Source organism: Stegostoma tigrinum, chromosome 17, assembly GCF_030684315.1.
Source record: "Stegostoma tigrinum isolate sSteTig4 chromosome 17, sSteTig4.hap1, whole genome shotgun sequence".
NCBI classification, from domain to species: Eukaryota; Metazoa; Chordata; class Chondrichthyes; order Orectolobiformes; family Stegostomatidae; genus Stegostoma; species Stegostoma tigrinum.
Window position 1 is genome coordinate 35,175,990 of NC_081370.1, and position 17,204 is coordinate 35,193,193.

Sequence of the window (17,204 nt, forward strand, 5' to 3'; positions counted from 1 at the left end):
TTTGTAATTCAACACTGATGACCTAAGGACAGAAGAGTGGCATGGGCCCATCCCTGACTGAAATCGCTACATTTGGCAGGTTAGTTGACAACTCTGGTTGGACCTATTCCTGGAGGTTTAAACACTTAGCTTCACATTTCTAACTGCCTAACCTGGTCCCAAGTCTGATATTTTTACAATTAAATATATTTTAGACCGCATGGAAAGAAACAACTTTTAATTCCCAATGGTTTTTCTTTCTCCTGAGATTTGACCACAGCATTGCCCTCCAGCTGAATCTTCAATTCTGAGACATCAGGGTATTCCTGGAGAGCTGGCACCTCTGGAAACTCCAATAAATTATTTATCTCCCTGTTTGATGCTTCTGTCAACATTTCGTCTGATCTCAGTCAGATCCCAATGTTTTTTGTGAGGCATGTCATGGATTTTTTTTTAGTTCAAAGTCCATCTTAGGATACAATGATTTAAAATTTGGAAAGTACTTACCTATCCACACTGATCGAACACAGATTGAAAATTGAAGCTGTACACAGCATCACATCCACAGTCATTAGATAATCACAAAGACCTGAGCCAAGTGTCCAGACTCCACCCTGAAACTGAAAACAGAACTTCCTCACAACTGCACCATCAGATGGGCTTGATTGAGTCAATGTAAACAACAGTGGTATATATATTTAACAAAATGCAATATCCCAACTATTTCACAGGAACAAATACGACAATGAGACCGATAAGAAGATATTAGGTAAGATAAGCAAATGCCTGGTAGATTTAAAGTAGTGTTTTTAAACGAGGGAAGCAAGATAGAGAAATGGAGAGGCGTACGAAGGGAATTTCTAGAGCCTGAGCTTCAGACTACTAAAGGCCTATTCCTGTTCTTAATTTCTCTGTTTCTATGTTTGAGGATTGGGTTGCTGGAGGAGATGCCAGAAATAGTGAGGAGCAAGGATATGGAGGAATTTGAAATGAAGAATGAGAACGCTCATCTTAATCTCAAAACCAGGAATCATTATAATTTACTGAGTAGGAGGGGATAAAAGAATAAGACTTGGGCAAGTTAAGACATGGGCATCTTTGAATATTATGATTGTTTGCATGGGACTAAAAGACTAACAATTATGTCCCCTGTAACTGTTGTCTTGTGTGCAATGATTTAAAAAATAAGTGGCTGCAGTGATGATGGATTCATCAGTTACAATCTTCCAAAATGTTCTTGATTCTGGAACGATCCCAACTTTTGGAAAGTACCAAAAATAGAATGGCTGCTATTCAAGAGAAGGAGGGAGGCAGGTAGAAAGACAATGCAGTCAGGTTAGCCTAACATCTATCAATGGGAAGTACACCCGATTGCTTTTTCATGTTCTTAGGATCTGTGTTTATATTTCTTGCCAAAGAATGGTACATTCATGCATTCAAATTTATTCTCCTTTGTTTTAGTTTAGTTATCCTCTGCTGGATTCTGAAATTTTCACTATCTTTTGGCCAACCACGATTCCACACAGCATTGAACATCCTTATTTTCAATTCAGTATGAATGGGGTGGATTTTATGGGCTGATAGAGTACTCACTCTTGTGACTTAAAAGGCAGTTGGTGCCTTACCAACATGAAATTGGGTTATCCTGCAGTTATAATACACTAGTGTGGCCTTCATGAGTGAAACTTCTGCCCCCTAAGAGTCAGAACATCCTGTCCTAGGAAACTACTTGCAGCTAAAAGAGTAGTGGCCACAGCTAGAAACACAACTGCAAAACTAAAATTATTATCTAGGAGATAGAGGGTGGTGCTGGAGGGTTGCTTTTCAGACTGGAGGTCTCTAACCAGCAGTGTTCCACAGGGATCGGTGCTGGGTCCACTGTTGCTTGTCATGTACGTAAATTATTTGGATGAGAATTTAGGATGCATGGTTTGTAAGTCTGCAGATGACGCCAAAATTGCTGGTATAGTTGACAGTCAAGAAGGTTATTTAAGATTACAAGGGGATTATGTTAATTTGGGCGAAAGAGCTGAGGAGTGGCAGATGGAATTTAATTTGGATAAATGCGAGGGATTGCTTTTTGGAAAAAATGAACAAGGGCAAGGGAGGCAATGGCCTAGTGGTATTATCACTGGATTGTTAATCCAGAGACCCAGATAATGTTCCAGGGACCTGGGTTCAAATTCCACCGCAGTAGATGGTGGAATTTGAATTCAATAAATATTTGGAAGTAAGAATCTAATGACGACCGTGAATCCATTGTTGATTGTCGGAAAAACCTATCCAGCTCACTAACGCCCTTTCGGGAAGGAAACTGCCATCCTTACCTGGTCTGGCCTACATGTGACTCCAGACCCACAGCAATGTGGTTGACTCTTAACTGCCCTCTGGGCAATTAGGGATGGACAATAAATGCTGCATTGGCAGTGATGCTCGCATCCAGTAAATGAATAAAGGAAAATAAACTTAGCTAACGGTAGGGCCTTGGGTAGTGCTGTCTAACAGAGACCTAGAGGTTGTTTGAAAGTTGCGCCACAGGGGGACAGTTTGGTTATGAAGGCATTTAGCACGCTTGCCTTCATTGCTCAGACTGTCAATATAGGAGTTGTGATGTCAGTTGAGTTTGTACAGAACATTGGTGAGGCCACTTTCGAAGTGCTGTGTACAGTTCTGTTCGCCTTGCTGCAGGATGGATATAATTAAATTGGAGAGGGTTCAGAAAAGATTCACCAGGATATTGCCGGGACTGGAGGGTTTGATTATAAGGAGATTCAAGATAGTCTGGGATTTTTTTCACTGGAATGAAGGAGGTTGAGGGGTGACCCTATAGGGGTTTATAAAATCATGAGGGGCATAGATATGATGAATAGCAAGTCTTTTCCATAGGGCAGGGGAATTCAAAACTAGGGGGCATATTTTAAGGTGAGAAAGATTTAAAAGGGACCTGAGGGGCAACTTTTTCACACAAATGGTGGTTTGTGTGTGGAATGAACTGCCTGAGTATGAGGTGGATGCAGGTACAGTTACAATATTTCATAGAATCCCTACAGTGTGGAAACAGGTGCTTTGGCCCAACAGGTCCACACTGAACCTTGGAGCATCCCACCCAAATCCATCACCCTGTAACCCACCTAATCTACACCTCCCTGAACACTGTGGGCAATTTAGCATGGCAATCCACCTAACCCGCACATCTTCGGACTGTGGGACAAAACTGAAGCACGTGGAGGAAACCCATGCAGACACAGGGAGAATGTGCAAACTCCACACAGACAGTCACCTGAGGCTGGAATTGAACCTGGGTCCCTGGTGCTGAGAGGTAGTAGGGCTAGCCACTCTGCCGCCCCATTTGAGAGACATTTGAACAGGTACATGATTAGGAAAAATTTAGAAGGATAAGAACCAAATGCTGGCGAGTAGGATTAGTTGAGCTTGGGAAACTTGGTTGGCATGGGTGAGGTGGTCCAAAGGGCTGTTTCCATGCTGTATGGCTCTATGAAGTCGCTATCTCATTCCTGCCTGACAACAGCCCATACTATTAAAGCTGCCAGACTGTGCACAGTTATTTTGCCATCACATCACATGAAAAGTTGTGACAAGAGGCAGAACAAGACCTTTGATTGGGAGTTAGTTGTCTACATTTGGGCCGTTATGGACCTAAGAGCTGGCGATCTGCTGATTGCCTTGTCCGCTATCCTTCCACCCACGCTGTAAGTGGGAGACAGGTCAGGAGTGGGTTGGCAGGCAGTGGGCAGGCTTTATTTTACATTCCACCCCTTTCAAATATGCCAGTGGAGGGCCATAAAATTAATCCTATAGGAAACTTGCTGTGTTAGCGACAGATGATTCATCCTTCTTGTCGACTATTCCTTTCTCATCAAAAGATATCTTTGCTGATAATTATGAATCATTTCCTTCAAAGTTTGTAACATTCTCTGCCTTACTTTTTAATCTATTTTCCTGGTTTACTTTAGCCAAGTCTGTCTTCATGCCTTTGTCATTGCCTCAAAGTTTAAGGCATTAGTTTCAAATCAAGGAATTTGCAAAATTGGAGGAATCTTAAATGAGGTAAGAAAATAATCTTGGACAGGTCACAAATGGGAAAATCTCAAACTTTTAAAATTCTGAAAGACTTGAGAGAAAAGTCATCAGTCTATATATCAGCTTAGCATTTGTTGCCAGCCGTTTCCATGTTCTCAGCTTTTAATCAGTCAACTCAGTTAATTTTGGAGCTTACATTCACTTGAATATTTCATTTAAGTCAGGGAATGTGTTGCTTACTCTGTCATGGGAACAGTACACTGAGGTTTGCTTGTGATATTATGCATGTCTTGGATTAGTCTCTGGGATCTGGGCACCATCAAAAATGTAACTGGTTTTGTCCATAGGGATGGGCACCAACATAGAGATCAATTAACAGTCACGGGAATAAAGGAGTTGGTGGCCACACGGATACTAAAATTGGCTGTGAAACAGAAACAGGCAGAAGTCATAAACAAATTATTTTTTCAGAATGTAAGGAAATGTACTAAGGTGTCCCACCAGGGGTGGAGGGGTTGTATTGGAACCACTGCTCTTCTTGATGTATATTAATGAATTAGGTAGTAACAGACTCCAGGAGGATATAGATAGACTGGAGAAATGGGGATGCAGATGGCAGATGAAATTTAAAACAGGAAAGTGTGAAATGATTCATTTCTTTTGAGAAGAATGAACAGTGACAATAAAAAGTACATAGTAGAAATGTAAAAGCAGGTGCAAGCACAGAGACTTGGGCGGTAATGCACAAATCTTTGAAGGCAACAGGACAAGTTAAGAAATTTGTTTAAAAGACAGCTTCATAAATTGAGAAATTAAGTTCAGAAGTTAGATAGCGCAATTAGTTTCAAGAGCAAGGATGTTAGACGTCTTAACTAAAACCAGCAAGTGCTAGAGAAACTCATCAGGTCAGGCACCATCTGTAGAGAGAAAAACAGAGTTCAATATGACTCTTCATCAGAACTGACAAAATGGAAATGTGATGGGATTTATACAATGGAGACAGGGGAGGGCACATAGTGTAGAAGGGCAGGGAGACTGGAAATCAACAATCTTCACGTTCTACAGCCTGACTTGGTCCACGTAAACATATGAGTTCGGAATGGGAGTAGATCATTCTGCCCACAAATCTGCTCCACCATTTGGTAAGACCAGTTTTGATGAAGAGTCACTGGACTCAAAAACATTAACTTCTTGATTTCTGTCCACAGATTTTGCTTGGCCTGCTGATTTTTTTCCAGAGGGTTCTGGAATAAATAGAGAGAAAGGGGGAGGCGGACCGAAGATGGAGAGAAAAGAAGAGTTGCAGTGGGAGAGAGATTCCTCACCCCATCCCCCTCTCTGATGAAGGGTCTAGGCTCGAAACATCAGCTTTTGTCCTCCTGAGATGCTGCTGGGCCTGCTGTGTTCATCCAGCTTCACACTTTGTTATCTTGGATTCTCCAGCATCTGCAGTTCCCATTATCTCAGATGGTATTGAGATGGGAAAGAGTTGATGGAACTATCAAAACGGAGAACCGACTTTACAGCCTGTTGAACTCAATGTTAAGTCCAGAAGGCTATAAAGTGCATGAACAGAAAATGAGACACTGTTCCTCATTGGGCTTATATTGGGCTTTGCTGCAGCAGACCTAGGACAGAAATGTGAGCATAAGAGCAGCCACAAGGTTGGGATCATACTTATGGACTGACAGAATTGTTCTGCATTGTGATCAGTGAATATAGCAGACTAGACTGAAGGAGGCAGAAGGTAAAGAGGCAAGTGTTCCACCTTTTGTGCATTCATGGGAAGGTGAGGAATGAAATGCTGGGGGTGATGGAGCATTGGATCAAGGCATCACAGAAGGAATGGTCTTTAAGGAATGCTGACAAGGGAAAGAAGATGTATATGTTATAACATCATATTGGAGATGTTAGAAATGATTGAGGACAATCTTTCATTGTAGACATAATTAGCTGGAATATGTTACTAATTCCAGGCACAACGTCTCATGAATAACATCAGTGTCTCATGAAGGGTACACAGGGTATTTAACAAAGTTGTCCCAGTCATAAGGGACTTCATTTTTGTGGAAAGAATGGAGAGCTGGGGTTGTTCTCCTTACAGTAGAGAAGGCTAAGAGAAGATTTAATCGAGGCATTCAAAATCATTAAGTGTTTTCATTGGGTAAATAAGGAGAAACACAGTTTCCGTTGGCAAGAGGGTCAATAATCAAAAGGTATAGATTTAAGGTCAGAGGCAGAAGAAACACAAAAGAGAGGAGAAATATTTTTATGTCGTGCACAAATAACATACTTACTGAGGCAGATACTAATAATTCTGTGGTAACTGACCTCCTGACTCCTCAGTGCCTGTCCACTATCTCAAAAGCAGAAGTCAAAGAGTATGATTGAGTAATCTCCGCTTGGCTGGATAGATCCAGTTTCAAGAATACTCAAGAAATTTGACACTATCATGGTTACTAGATCCTCTTCCACCAGCTTGAACAGTCACACCCTCCAACATAGTGCTGTAGCAGCAGTGTGTACCACCTACAAGATACACAGCTGTGACTCAAGAAGGCACCTTCAATGTCATCAACCAAACTGATGACTTAACCCACCAAGAAGGATGAGAACAGCAGAGATAATGGGAACTGCAGATGCTGGAGAATCCGAGATAACAAAGTGTGAAGCTGGATGAACACAGCAGGCCAAGCAGCATCTTAGGAGCACAAAAGCTGACATTTCGGGCCCAGACCCTTCATCAGAGAGGGGGATGGGGAGAGGGTTCGGAAATAAATAGGGAGAGGGGGAGGCGGACCGAAGATGGATAGAGGAGAAAATAGGTGGAGAGGACAAGACAGTTGCAGTGGGAGAGAGATCCCTGAGGTTGGTCCGGAGGGAGGAGGGTAACTTATTCAGGTTAGGCATCCTGGCAGAGGCTTCACAGTGAGGTTAAAATTGTGATCAGAGATAATGGGAACTGCAGATGCTGGAGACTCATGAGAACAGCAGCTGTGTAGGTAAAACTGTCCTGTCACTGAGACTGCATTGCAAACCCTTAAACTGAGACAGTCAGAGCCCCTGACCCTATAAAACTCAGAACTCTTAATGCTATAATTAAGATTTTAAAAACTACTTTAAAATTCCATTGCATTCTCTTCTCTGTCTCTGTGCTGAGTTGCACCAAAGTAAATTTATTTGTGAATGGAAGCTTCTTCCATGTGGGAACTGAATCTAAATATCTTCTATCTGCCAACTCTCAAATCCAGTGTAACCCAGGTCATGCCTGGCATTAGGAATCCATGGGCACAATTGAAAGCTGAGAAAAATATCTAGTTAAGATTCTGGAAGATCCAAAACTGTCAGGAGGCCAACTCCCATGGAAATATGAAATGCTACCCACCACCTCCTCTATGGTCATCTGCTGGATTGGTTCAAAATGCAGTCATAAAGTCATACAGCATGGAAGCAGACCCTTAGGTCTAACTAGTCCACACCAACCATATTCCCAAAGCAATCTAGTTTGATTTGCCTGTGTATCCCTCCAAACTCTTCCTATTCATGGACTTACCCAAATGTCTTTTAAATGCAATTGTACCTGCGTCCACCACTTCCTCTGGCCGTTTATTCTACACGTAAACCACTCTCTGTGTAAAAAAGTTTTCTCTCACGTACCGTTTAAAATTTTCACCTCTCAGCTTAAAAATATGGCCCCTATTTTTGAACTCCCCCACCCCAGGGAGAAGAACTTTTCTGTTCACCTTATCTATGCCCCTCATGATTTTATAATCCTTTAAAAAGGTCATCCCTCAACCTCCTGTGCTCCAGTGAAAAAAGTCTCAAGCCTATTTTTATAACTCAAACCCTCCATTCCCGGCACATGCTGGTAAATTTTTCCCCAACCCTCTTCTATTACATGGCAACAGTACCCCAGAAGAGGCCTCACCAATGTCCTGTACAATGTCAATGTAACATCCCAACTCCTAGATTCAAAGGTCTGAGCAATGAAGGCAAGAGTGCTAAATGCTTTCTTAACCATCCTATCTACCTATGACACAAGTTTTAAAGAACTATGTATCTGAGCCCCTGGGTCTCTCTGTTCTGCAACTCTACCCAGGGCTCTACTACTAACTGTAAAAGTCCTGCCCTTGTTCATTTTACCAAATTACAATACCTCACATTTATCCAAATTCAACTCCATCTGCCATTCCTCAGCCCATTCATCTGATTGATCGAGATCTCTTTGTAATCTTAGATAACGTCCTTCACTGCCGACTATACCACCAAATTTGCTGTCATCTGCAAATTTACTAATAATGGCTCCTATATTCTCAACCAAATCATTTATGACCCACTACCGATCCCTGGGGCACATTGCTGGTTACAGGCCTCCAGAAGAAGAACAACCCATCACGACCACCTTCCATCTTTTAAAAGGGTGTACTAAATATTAATTTACCTCTGGATCAGATGATGCAATAATAAAATCACCATCGGGCCAGACCATCACCTGACGGTTTGTTAAACATGGTAGAAACATTTTTTTTAAGAACTGTGTATAAGCCCACCAGTGGTCTGGGCTCCAAACGGTGCTCCATTACGTTCCACTTTCCCTTCTGTACCCAGTCTTTCTATACCCCTGGAACCTGGTCCCCTCGCCACCCCATTCCCGTGGTCTGCGTCGCTCACCCCGCACCCCCCACCAACACCTGGGGTCTGCGTCGCTCACCCCGCACCCCCCACCAACACCTGGTGTCTGCATCCCTCACTCCCCCCACCAACGCCTGGGGTCTGCGTCCCTCACCCCACGCCCCCCCCACCAACACCTGGTGTCTGCATCCCTCACTCCCCCCACCAACGCCTGGGGTCTGCGTCCCTCACTCCCCCCACCAACACCTGGGGTCTGCGTCCCTCACCCCGCCCCCCCCCCCACCAACACCTGGGGTCTGCATCCCTCACTCCCCCCACCCCCCACCAAAACCTGGGGTCTGTGACCCTCACTCCCCCCACCAACACCTGGGGTCTGCGACCCTCACCCCACGCCCCCCCCACCAACACCTGGTGTCTGCATCCCTCACTCCCCCCACCAACACCTGGGGTCTGCGTCCCTCACCCCGCCCCCCCCCCACCAACACCTGGGGTCTGCATCCCTCACTCCCCCCACCCCCCACCAAAACCTGGGGTCTGTGACCCTCACTCCCCCCACCAACACCTGGGGTCTGCGACCCTCACTCACCCCCCCAAAACTCCTGGAGTCTGTGTCCCACACCCACTCACCCACCCCCCCCCGGGGTCCATGTCCCTCAACTACGCTGCCACCCCACTCCTTCGGGTAAGTGTCCCTCACTATGGGGCGGAGGATGTGGTGGGGGTGGTGGTGCTGTGGGACGGTGACCCCTCCCCGGGCGGAGGTGGGGGGGGTGGTGTTGTGGGACGGTGACCCCCCTCCCCTGGCGGAGGTGGGGGGGTGGTGTTGTGGGACGGTGACCCCTCCCCGGGCAGAGGTGGGGGGGGTGGTGCTGTGGGACGGTGACCCCTCCCCGGGCAGAGGTGGGGGGTGGTGTTGTGGGACGGTGACCCCTCCCCGGGCAGAGGTGGGGGGGGTGGTGCTGTGGGACGGTGACCCCTCCCCGGGCGGAGGTGGGGGGTGGTGTTGTGGGACGGTGACCCCTCCCCGGGCAGAGGTGGGGGGGGTGGTGCTGTGGGACGGTGACCCCTCCCCGGGCAGAGGTGGGGGGTGGTGTTGTGGGACGGTGAGCCCCCCCGGGGCGGAGGTGGGGGGTGGTGTTGTGGGACGGTGACCCCTCCCCGGGCGGAGGTGGGGGGTGGTGTTGTGGGACGGTGACCCCTCCCCGGGCAGAGGTGGGGGGGGTGGTGCTGTGGGACGGTGACCCCTCCCCGGGCAGAGGTGGGGGGGGTGGTGCTGTGGGACGGTGACCCCTCCCCGGGCAGAGGTTGGGGGGGGTGGTGCTGTGGGACGGTGACCCCTCCCCGGGCAGAGGTGGGGGGGGGTGGTGCTGTGGGACGGTGACCCCTCCCCGGGGCGGAGGTGGGGGGGGTAGTGGAGTGGTACTCCCTCTGTGTCTCTGTGCCTCTCTTACCTGTGAGTAGACATAGAGCGGGAGGACGAGCACAGCCAGCAGCAGGTCAGACACGGCCAGGCTGACGATGAAGAAGTTGGTGGTTGTCCTGAGCGGCTTCTCGGTCCAGACGCTGAGACAAACCAGTAAGTTCCCGGCGGTGATCAGGAGGATGAGCAAAGTGCCGAGGATCAGAGCCGGCAAATCACGTCCCGGGGACTGGGAGCCCGGCTCGGTCTCATTGCTGCTCACGTTGTTCATCTCTCCAGCTCCTGGGATCTCGGCAAGTGAGTGCAGTCTCCGCATCTACCTGCCCCGGAGTCCCCTCACATCTCACCGCCTCCCGGAGCCCAGACAGCCGTCCCGACCCAGAGAACACCCCCCTCCCAAAACACAACCCAGAGACCCCCCCCACAACACAGCCCAGAGAACACCCCTCCCAAAACACAACCCAGAGAACCCCCCGCTCCCAAAACACAACCCAGGGACAACCCCCCCCCCAAAGCACAGCACAGGGACACCCCCCCCTCAAAGCACAGCACAGGGACACACCCCCCCCCCCCACAGCACAGGGACACCACCCCCCACAGCACAGCACAGGGACCACCCCCACCACCCACAGCACAGCACAGGGACCACCCCCACCCCCCACAGCACAGCACAGGGACAACCCCCCCCCTCCCAAAAGACAGCACAGGGACACCCCCCCTCCCAAAACACAGCACAGGGACACAACCCCCCCTCCCAAAACACAGCACAGGGACACAACCCCCCCTCCCAAAACACAGCTCAGGGACAACACCCCCCCTCCCAAAACACAGCTCAGGGACAACACCCCCTCTCCCAAAACACAGCTCAGGGACAACACCCCCCCTCCCAAAGCGCAGCCCAGGGACAACCCCCCCCCCGCCCCCAAAGCACAGCCCAGGGACACCTCCCTTACAGAACAGAGTCCTGAAGCTGGGAGGTGCCTAAGCCTAACCGCAGAGACCCGAACCTTGACCCTTAAAGCCAAAATCCGCACAGACCCCGCAATCACGTCAACGAGACACTAAACCTGGGCAGGGAGCCCCGAACAACCAGAGACACCGAGCACACCCGATTTTAAGCCGAAATTTACCCCTATAACGTGCCCAAACGCCAAAGGCAGATACTGCATAAATGCCTATACACCAGAGACATTGCAAAACCAAGACTAGACTCTCTAAAACCCACACAGCGAAGCCCCTACAACCGAGAAAGACGACCCAGGCTCAACCTAGTGACCCCCGAATGGCTCCATTATTCCTCAGACTCCAAAACCCAGAGGCAGCCCTCTCCCCGACAGCACACCTTTACCGCCGTTTAAAGATCTCTATCTCTGCCCGCTGGCTAGTCCGTTTGCAATCTCCTCCTCGCTCCCGGTATCGGCTCGGTTCCTTTCCTCAGCCTGTGGAATACTGACTGATGGTTCATTGCGCTCCGCCAGACCCGGTCAATACTCCGAAATTGGAGAGCGTGCTTTAAATCCTGCTCCGGCTTACAGCAGACAAACCTGTACAGGAACGTACTCAAGCAGCTCATACTCTAAATATATCGATAATCTCCAGGTGTATCTATGTACAGGTATCCCCTCAGGTAGCTGGAACATCCTTGCTATTTGGATGAAAATTAGGGAAGTACATTCTCATTTTCTGGACTATATTGATCCCTCAATCAACATCTGACATTCATCCCATTTCTCCTCATGGGATCTTGCTGAGTGCAAATAAATTGGTGTTTTCTGCATTATAATGTGCTTAATTTACTTTAAAGCACTTGACAGCAGGGGCACCCCTATAGAAATAAAGACAAGTTCTTTTTAAGATAGAGATATAGAAAGTTAAAGGTTTAAGAGGAGATACATACCTGCAGTGAGACTGTTCATCTGCAGTACGTGATGGTAGCTGAAGTATAGGGTACACAGTAATTAGGCATTCGTTAGAGTAATAACTAGCAATATTGAGAATGCTATGATCTTGATGATGAGTGTCTTGTGTAAATCCAGAGAAAAGCTATTGTTATGAGACTAAACAAAGTTGTTTGCTCAAGGAGCTAGCAGAGCACAATAGGCTGAATGGCTTCCATTGTACCATACATTCTGAAAGAGTTGGAACCTCTGCAAGCTGGACAGTTTGCACCTGAACAGAACAGCAATTTATTAGGGGCGCTGCGGAGGGTTAAAACTAACCAGCCCGGCATTGGGAGCCAGGACGTAATATTGTAAAAGAAAACCTCCGTGCACAAAACATTGCAGGATTCATATAAGGGGACGATTCACTGACCCCTCAGTGTTTGGGCACCCGCATAAATCAGGACAAAATTCACAGTCAGCGAACCAAATGAGTGTTAATTCATAAAAGGAAGAACGGATTTCATAAGGGCAAACCATGTTTAATCAACTTGCTTGAGCAGCTTGATGAGGTGATGGGATGATGGTAATACTGCTTATGCGGTATATACCTTCTTCCAAAAGGCAAATGATAAAATGCTGCACAGGCATAAAAGGGACAACGATGAAAGCATGGATGAAAAATGATCTAAATGATGGTGAATAATTTTGTTTTGGACTGGAGGAATGCTTATTGTAGTCTTCCCCAAGGTTTTGATACCTGTGTTCTCTCTGATATGTATTATTGATATGGAATGCAGGGCACCAATGCAACATTTGTGAATAAAGAATAATTAAAATTGAGAACTGTAACATGGAGAATAAACTTCAAAGGAATTGGGCACACAAGTGACAGATGTAATTTAATGGAAAGAAGTATGAAGTGATTCAAAATAAAAACAGAAAGTGCTAGAGGAGCAAATCAGATCCGGCAGCCTCGACAGAGAGAGAAAATCAAAGTTAGCACTTCAAGTCCAATATGACTTCTCCAGAACATATGAACTGATTCCCTGCGGTAAGAAGTATGGAGTGCAGAAGAATATAATTCTAAAAAGACTGCAACAATGGACATTCCTGGCTGTATATGTGTAGAATTCATTGAAGGTGGCATGGCAAGTTCAAAAAGTAGCTTGCAGGACTTTGGACTCTATAAATAACAGCACAGATTACAAACCAAGGAAGTTGTGATAAACTTAAGAGAAACACCAAAATTAAAGCACAATACAATGGGTGCTATAAATCTGAACTAAAAATACAAAATGCTGGAAATACTCAGCATCTCTGGAAAGAGAAATGTACTACAATGTGAATGAATATGTTAATACTAATGATGAACATCCTGATGTAACTCTAAGGAGAGCAAACTGGAAGCTGTCTCTGTGACATGTATTTCAAATGTTTTTAGTTTTAATTTTATATATCCAACATTTGGTTTTATTCTGCTTATAAATACAGAACTTTTTCTCTAAAGTGAAGGAAGCAGTTCACTGGTAACTTTAGGTGATCCTTGTGCTTGGGCATTGGAACTTGGTGTTCAGTTTTGAAGAATTTCATAATGAAAATGACACACCTGCTGAACTAGCAGGCCTAGATTCTCTGATCACTGTGGAAGATTTGGAATGAATGGCAATGAAATAGTTTTCGAATGTTAGCTTGAAAAGAGCAATAGTAAATTACTACACTGTCTCACACACCATCCAATGTAAGATGGGTTGTCAATTGATAATGGTTCTTTATTGAGTTTTACTGTAATAAATGAATAAACTACCAAAGGAAAGGTGACCGGAAGAAAATACACAGACGTTTCTAGGCTTGGTAGTAGAGTGTGCAGATTTCATATGGATGCTTCAAGTTGTAGTTCCCATTAATACTCACAGATCTCAAGCTGCTAATTCTTACAGATTTTTTTTGTATTATTTATTCATCAAGAAGAGACCAGTACATTGGAATAGCAGAAGGCTATTTGGCACCTCAAGGTTCTTCCACCATTCATTGTGATCTTGACTTTATTCCATATAAAGGTAAAGTGACATAATCCTAATGGACAATAGGGTTGCTGTCTCATTAGTGACAGATGTCTGGTGAAGGTTTAATCTGAGGGTCACCACACCTCAAGTGAGGGGAGAGGTTGAGAAGGAGAGTCCTTCATGGTAATCTCAGCTGTGTGGGAATGGAACCCCTGGTGGTGGCACTATTCTACATCGCAAATGAGCCAACAGCGCGGGTTCAATTTCTACACATGAAGGACTTTACACTTTACCATCTATATTATTGACAAAGAAACAGATTTGTGATATTTTACAAAATCATTTAGACAATTGTTAATGTCAGATCTGTACAAGTCAAAACTCAGATAGGAAGATATCTCGATAACCTATAAATTTTATTTTTGTAATTTGCTTACAATGATGATCAGTCAATAAATATTTTCACAAGAGGCTGCCAGTATATCTTTATTTATTACACCAATTTAAAAAACAGTGGTAAGACAATTTTGAAAGTTCTTACCTCAAACAATAAAATAAAAATCCCATATCTTTTCCCAGCAGTATCCTTTGAAAATACTCAACCCCAGTAAAGTATCACTCATGTCTTCACTTTATAATTCATTACCCAATGACCATAAGACCATAACACACAGGAGTGGAAGTAAGGCCATTCAGCCCATCAAGTCCACTCTGCCATTTAAATCATGGCTGATGGGCATTTCAACTCCACTTCCCTGCACTCTCCCCGTAGCTCTTGATTCCTTCTGAGATCAAGAATTTGTCGATCTCTGCCTTGAAGGCATCCAATGTCCCGGCCTCCACTGCACTCTGTGGCAATGAATTTCACAAGCCCACCACTCTCTAGCTGAAGAAATGTCATCTCATTTCAGTTTTAAATTTACCCCCTCTAATTTTAAGGCTGTGCCCATGGGTCCTAGTCTCCCCACCTAACAGAATCAACTTCCTAGCGTCCACCCCTTCTAAACCATACATTATCTTGTAAGTTTCTATTAGATCTCCCCTCAACCTTCTAAACTCTAATGAGTACAATCCCAGGATCCTTAGCCGTTCATCATACGTTAAACCTACCATTTCAGGGATCATCCATGTGAATCTCTGCTGGACACGCTCCAGGGCTAGCATGTCCTTCCTGAAGTGTAGGGCCCAAAATTGGACACAGTATTCTAAATGGGGCCTAACTAGAGCTTTACAAAGCCTCAGAAACACCACTGCTTTTATATTCCAACCCTCTTGAGATAAATGACAACATTACATTCGCTTTCTTAATCACGGACTCTCCCTACAAGTTAACTTTTAGAGAATCCTGGACCAACACTCCCAGATCCCTTTGTACTTCTGCTTTACAAATTTTCTCACCATTTAGAAAATAGTCCATGCCTGTATTCTTTTTTTCCAAAGTGCAAAACCTCACATTGAATTTCATCAGCCAATTCCTGGACTACTATCCTAAACTGTCTAAATCTTTCTGCAGCTTCTCCACCTCCTCAGTACTACCTGCCTGTCCACCTATCTTCGTATCATCAACAAACTTCGTCAGAATGCCCCCGGTCCCTTCATCCAGATCATTAATGTATAAGGTGAACAGCTGTGGCCCCAACACTAAACCCTGCGGGACACCACTGGTCACTGGTTGCCATTCTGAAAAAAGAGCCTTTTATCCCAACTCTCTGCCTTCTGTCAGACAGCAAATCCTCAATCCAAGCCAGTAGCTCACCTCGAACATCATGGGCCCTCACCTTGCTCAGCAGCCTCCCGTGAGGCACCGTATCAAAGGCCTTTTGGAAGTCTAGATAGATAACATCTACTGGGTTTCCCTGGTCTAACATACTTGTTACCTCTTCAAAGAATTCTAACAGGTTTGTCAGGCACAACCTCCCCTTACTAAATCCATGCTGACTTGTTCTAATCTGACCCTGCACTTCCAGGAGTTTAGAAATCTCATCCTTGACAATGGATTCAAGAATTTTACCAACTACCGAGGTTAGGCTAACCGGCCTATAATTTTCCATCTTTTGCCTTGATCCTTTCTTAAACAAGGGGGTTACAACAGCAATTTTCCAATCATCTGGGACTTTCCCTGACTCCAGTGACTTTTGAAAGATCACAACCAAAGCCTCTGCTATTTCTTCAGCCACCTCCCTCAGAACTCTAGGATGTAGCCCATCGGGGCCAGGAGATTTATTAATTTTTAGACCTTTTAGCTTTTCTAGCACCTTCTCTTTTGTAATGCCTACCATACTCTACACTGCCCCCTGGCTCTCCCTAATTGTTGGCATACTACTCATGTCTTCCACTGTGAAGACTGACACAAAGTACTGAATAAGTTCTTCGGCTATTTCCTTATCTCCCATCACTAGCCTTCCAGCATCAATTTGGAGCGGTCCAATGTCTACTTTTGCCTCTCGTTTGTTTCTTATGTATTGAAAGAAGTTTTTACTATCATTTCTAATATTACTAGCTAGCCTACCTTCATATTTGATCTTCTCCTTCCTTATTGCTCTCTTTGTTATCCACTGTTTGTTTTGTAGCCTTCCCAATCTTCTGATTTCCCAGTGCTCTTGGCCACTTTATAGGCTGTCTCTTTCTCTTTGATATATTTCCTGACTTCCTTTGTCAGCCATGGCTGTCTAATCTCACCCCGGATAATCTTTCTTTTCTTTGGGATGAACCTCTGTAATGTGTCCTCGATTACACCCAGAAACACCTGCCATTGTTGCTCTACTGTCTTCCCCAGTAGGCTCTGCTTCCAGTCGATTTTCGTCAATTCCTCTCTCATGCCCCTGTAATTACCTTTATTTAACTGTAACACCATTATATCCAATTTTGCCTTCTCTCTTTCAAACTGCAGACTGAACTCTACCATATGATGATCGCTGCCTCCTAAGTATTCCCTTACTTTAAGGTCTTTTATAAAGTTTGGCTCATTACATAGCACTAAGTCCAGAATAGCCTGCTCCCTTGTGGGCTCCATCGCAAGCTGTTCCAAAAAGCCATCCTGCAAACATTCCATGAATTCTCTTTCTTTGGATCCACCGGCAACATTATTCACCCAATCCACCTGCATATTGAAGTCCCCCATGATCACCGTGACCTTGCCTTTCTGACATGCCCTATCTATTTCTCAGTGCATCTTGCGCCCCTGGTCCTGATCACTGTTCGGAGGTCTGTACATAACTCCCAGTCTAGTTTTTTTGCCTTTGTGGT

General features: G+C 45.5%; 1 protein-coding gene across 1 annotated transcript in view; it reads right to left on the reverse strand.

Moving 5' to 3' along the window:
* Positions 1 to 10,446, reverse strand: part of LOC125459132 (D(4) dopamine receptor-like) — a 30,106-nt gene extending 19,660 nt beyond the window's left edge. The window contains exons 1-2 of the mRNA XM_048545088.1: positions 10,104 to 10,446; positions 487 to 599 (exon numbers count right to left, since the gene is read on the reverse strand). Of these exons, the coding sequence (XP_048401045.1) occupies positions 487 to 599; positions 10,104 to 10,388 (398 nt within the window). The 5' untranslated portion in view covers positions 10,389 to 10,446. The remainder of the gene's footprint in view (positions 1 to 486; positions 600 to 10,103) is intronic.
* Positions 10,447 to 17,204: the final 6,758 nt, after the last annotated feature.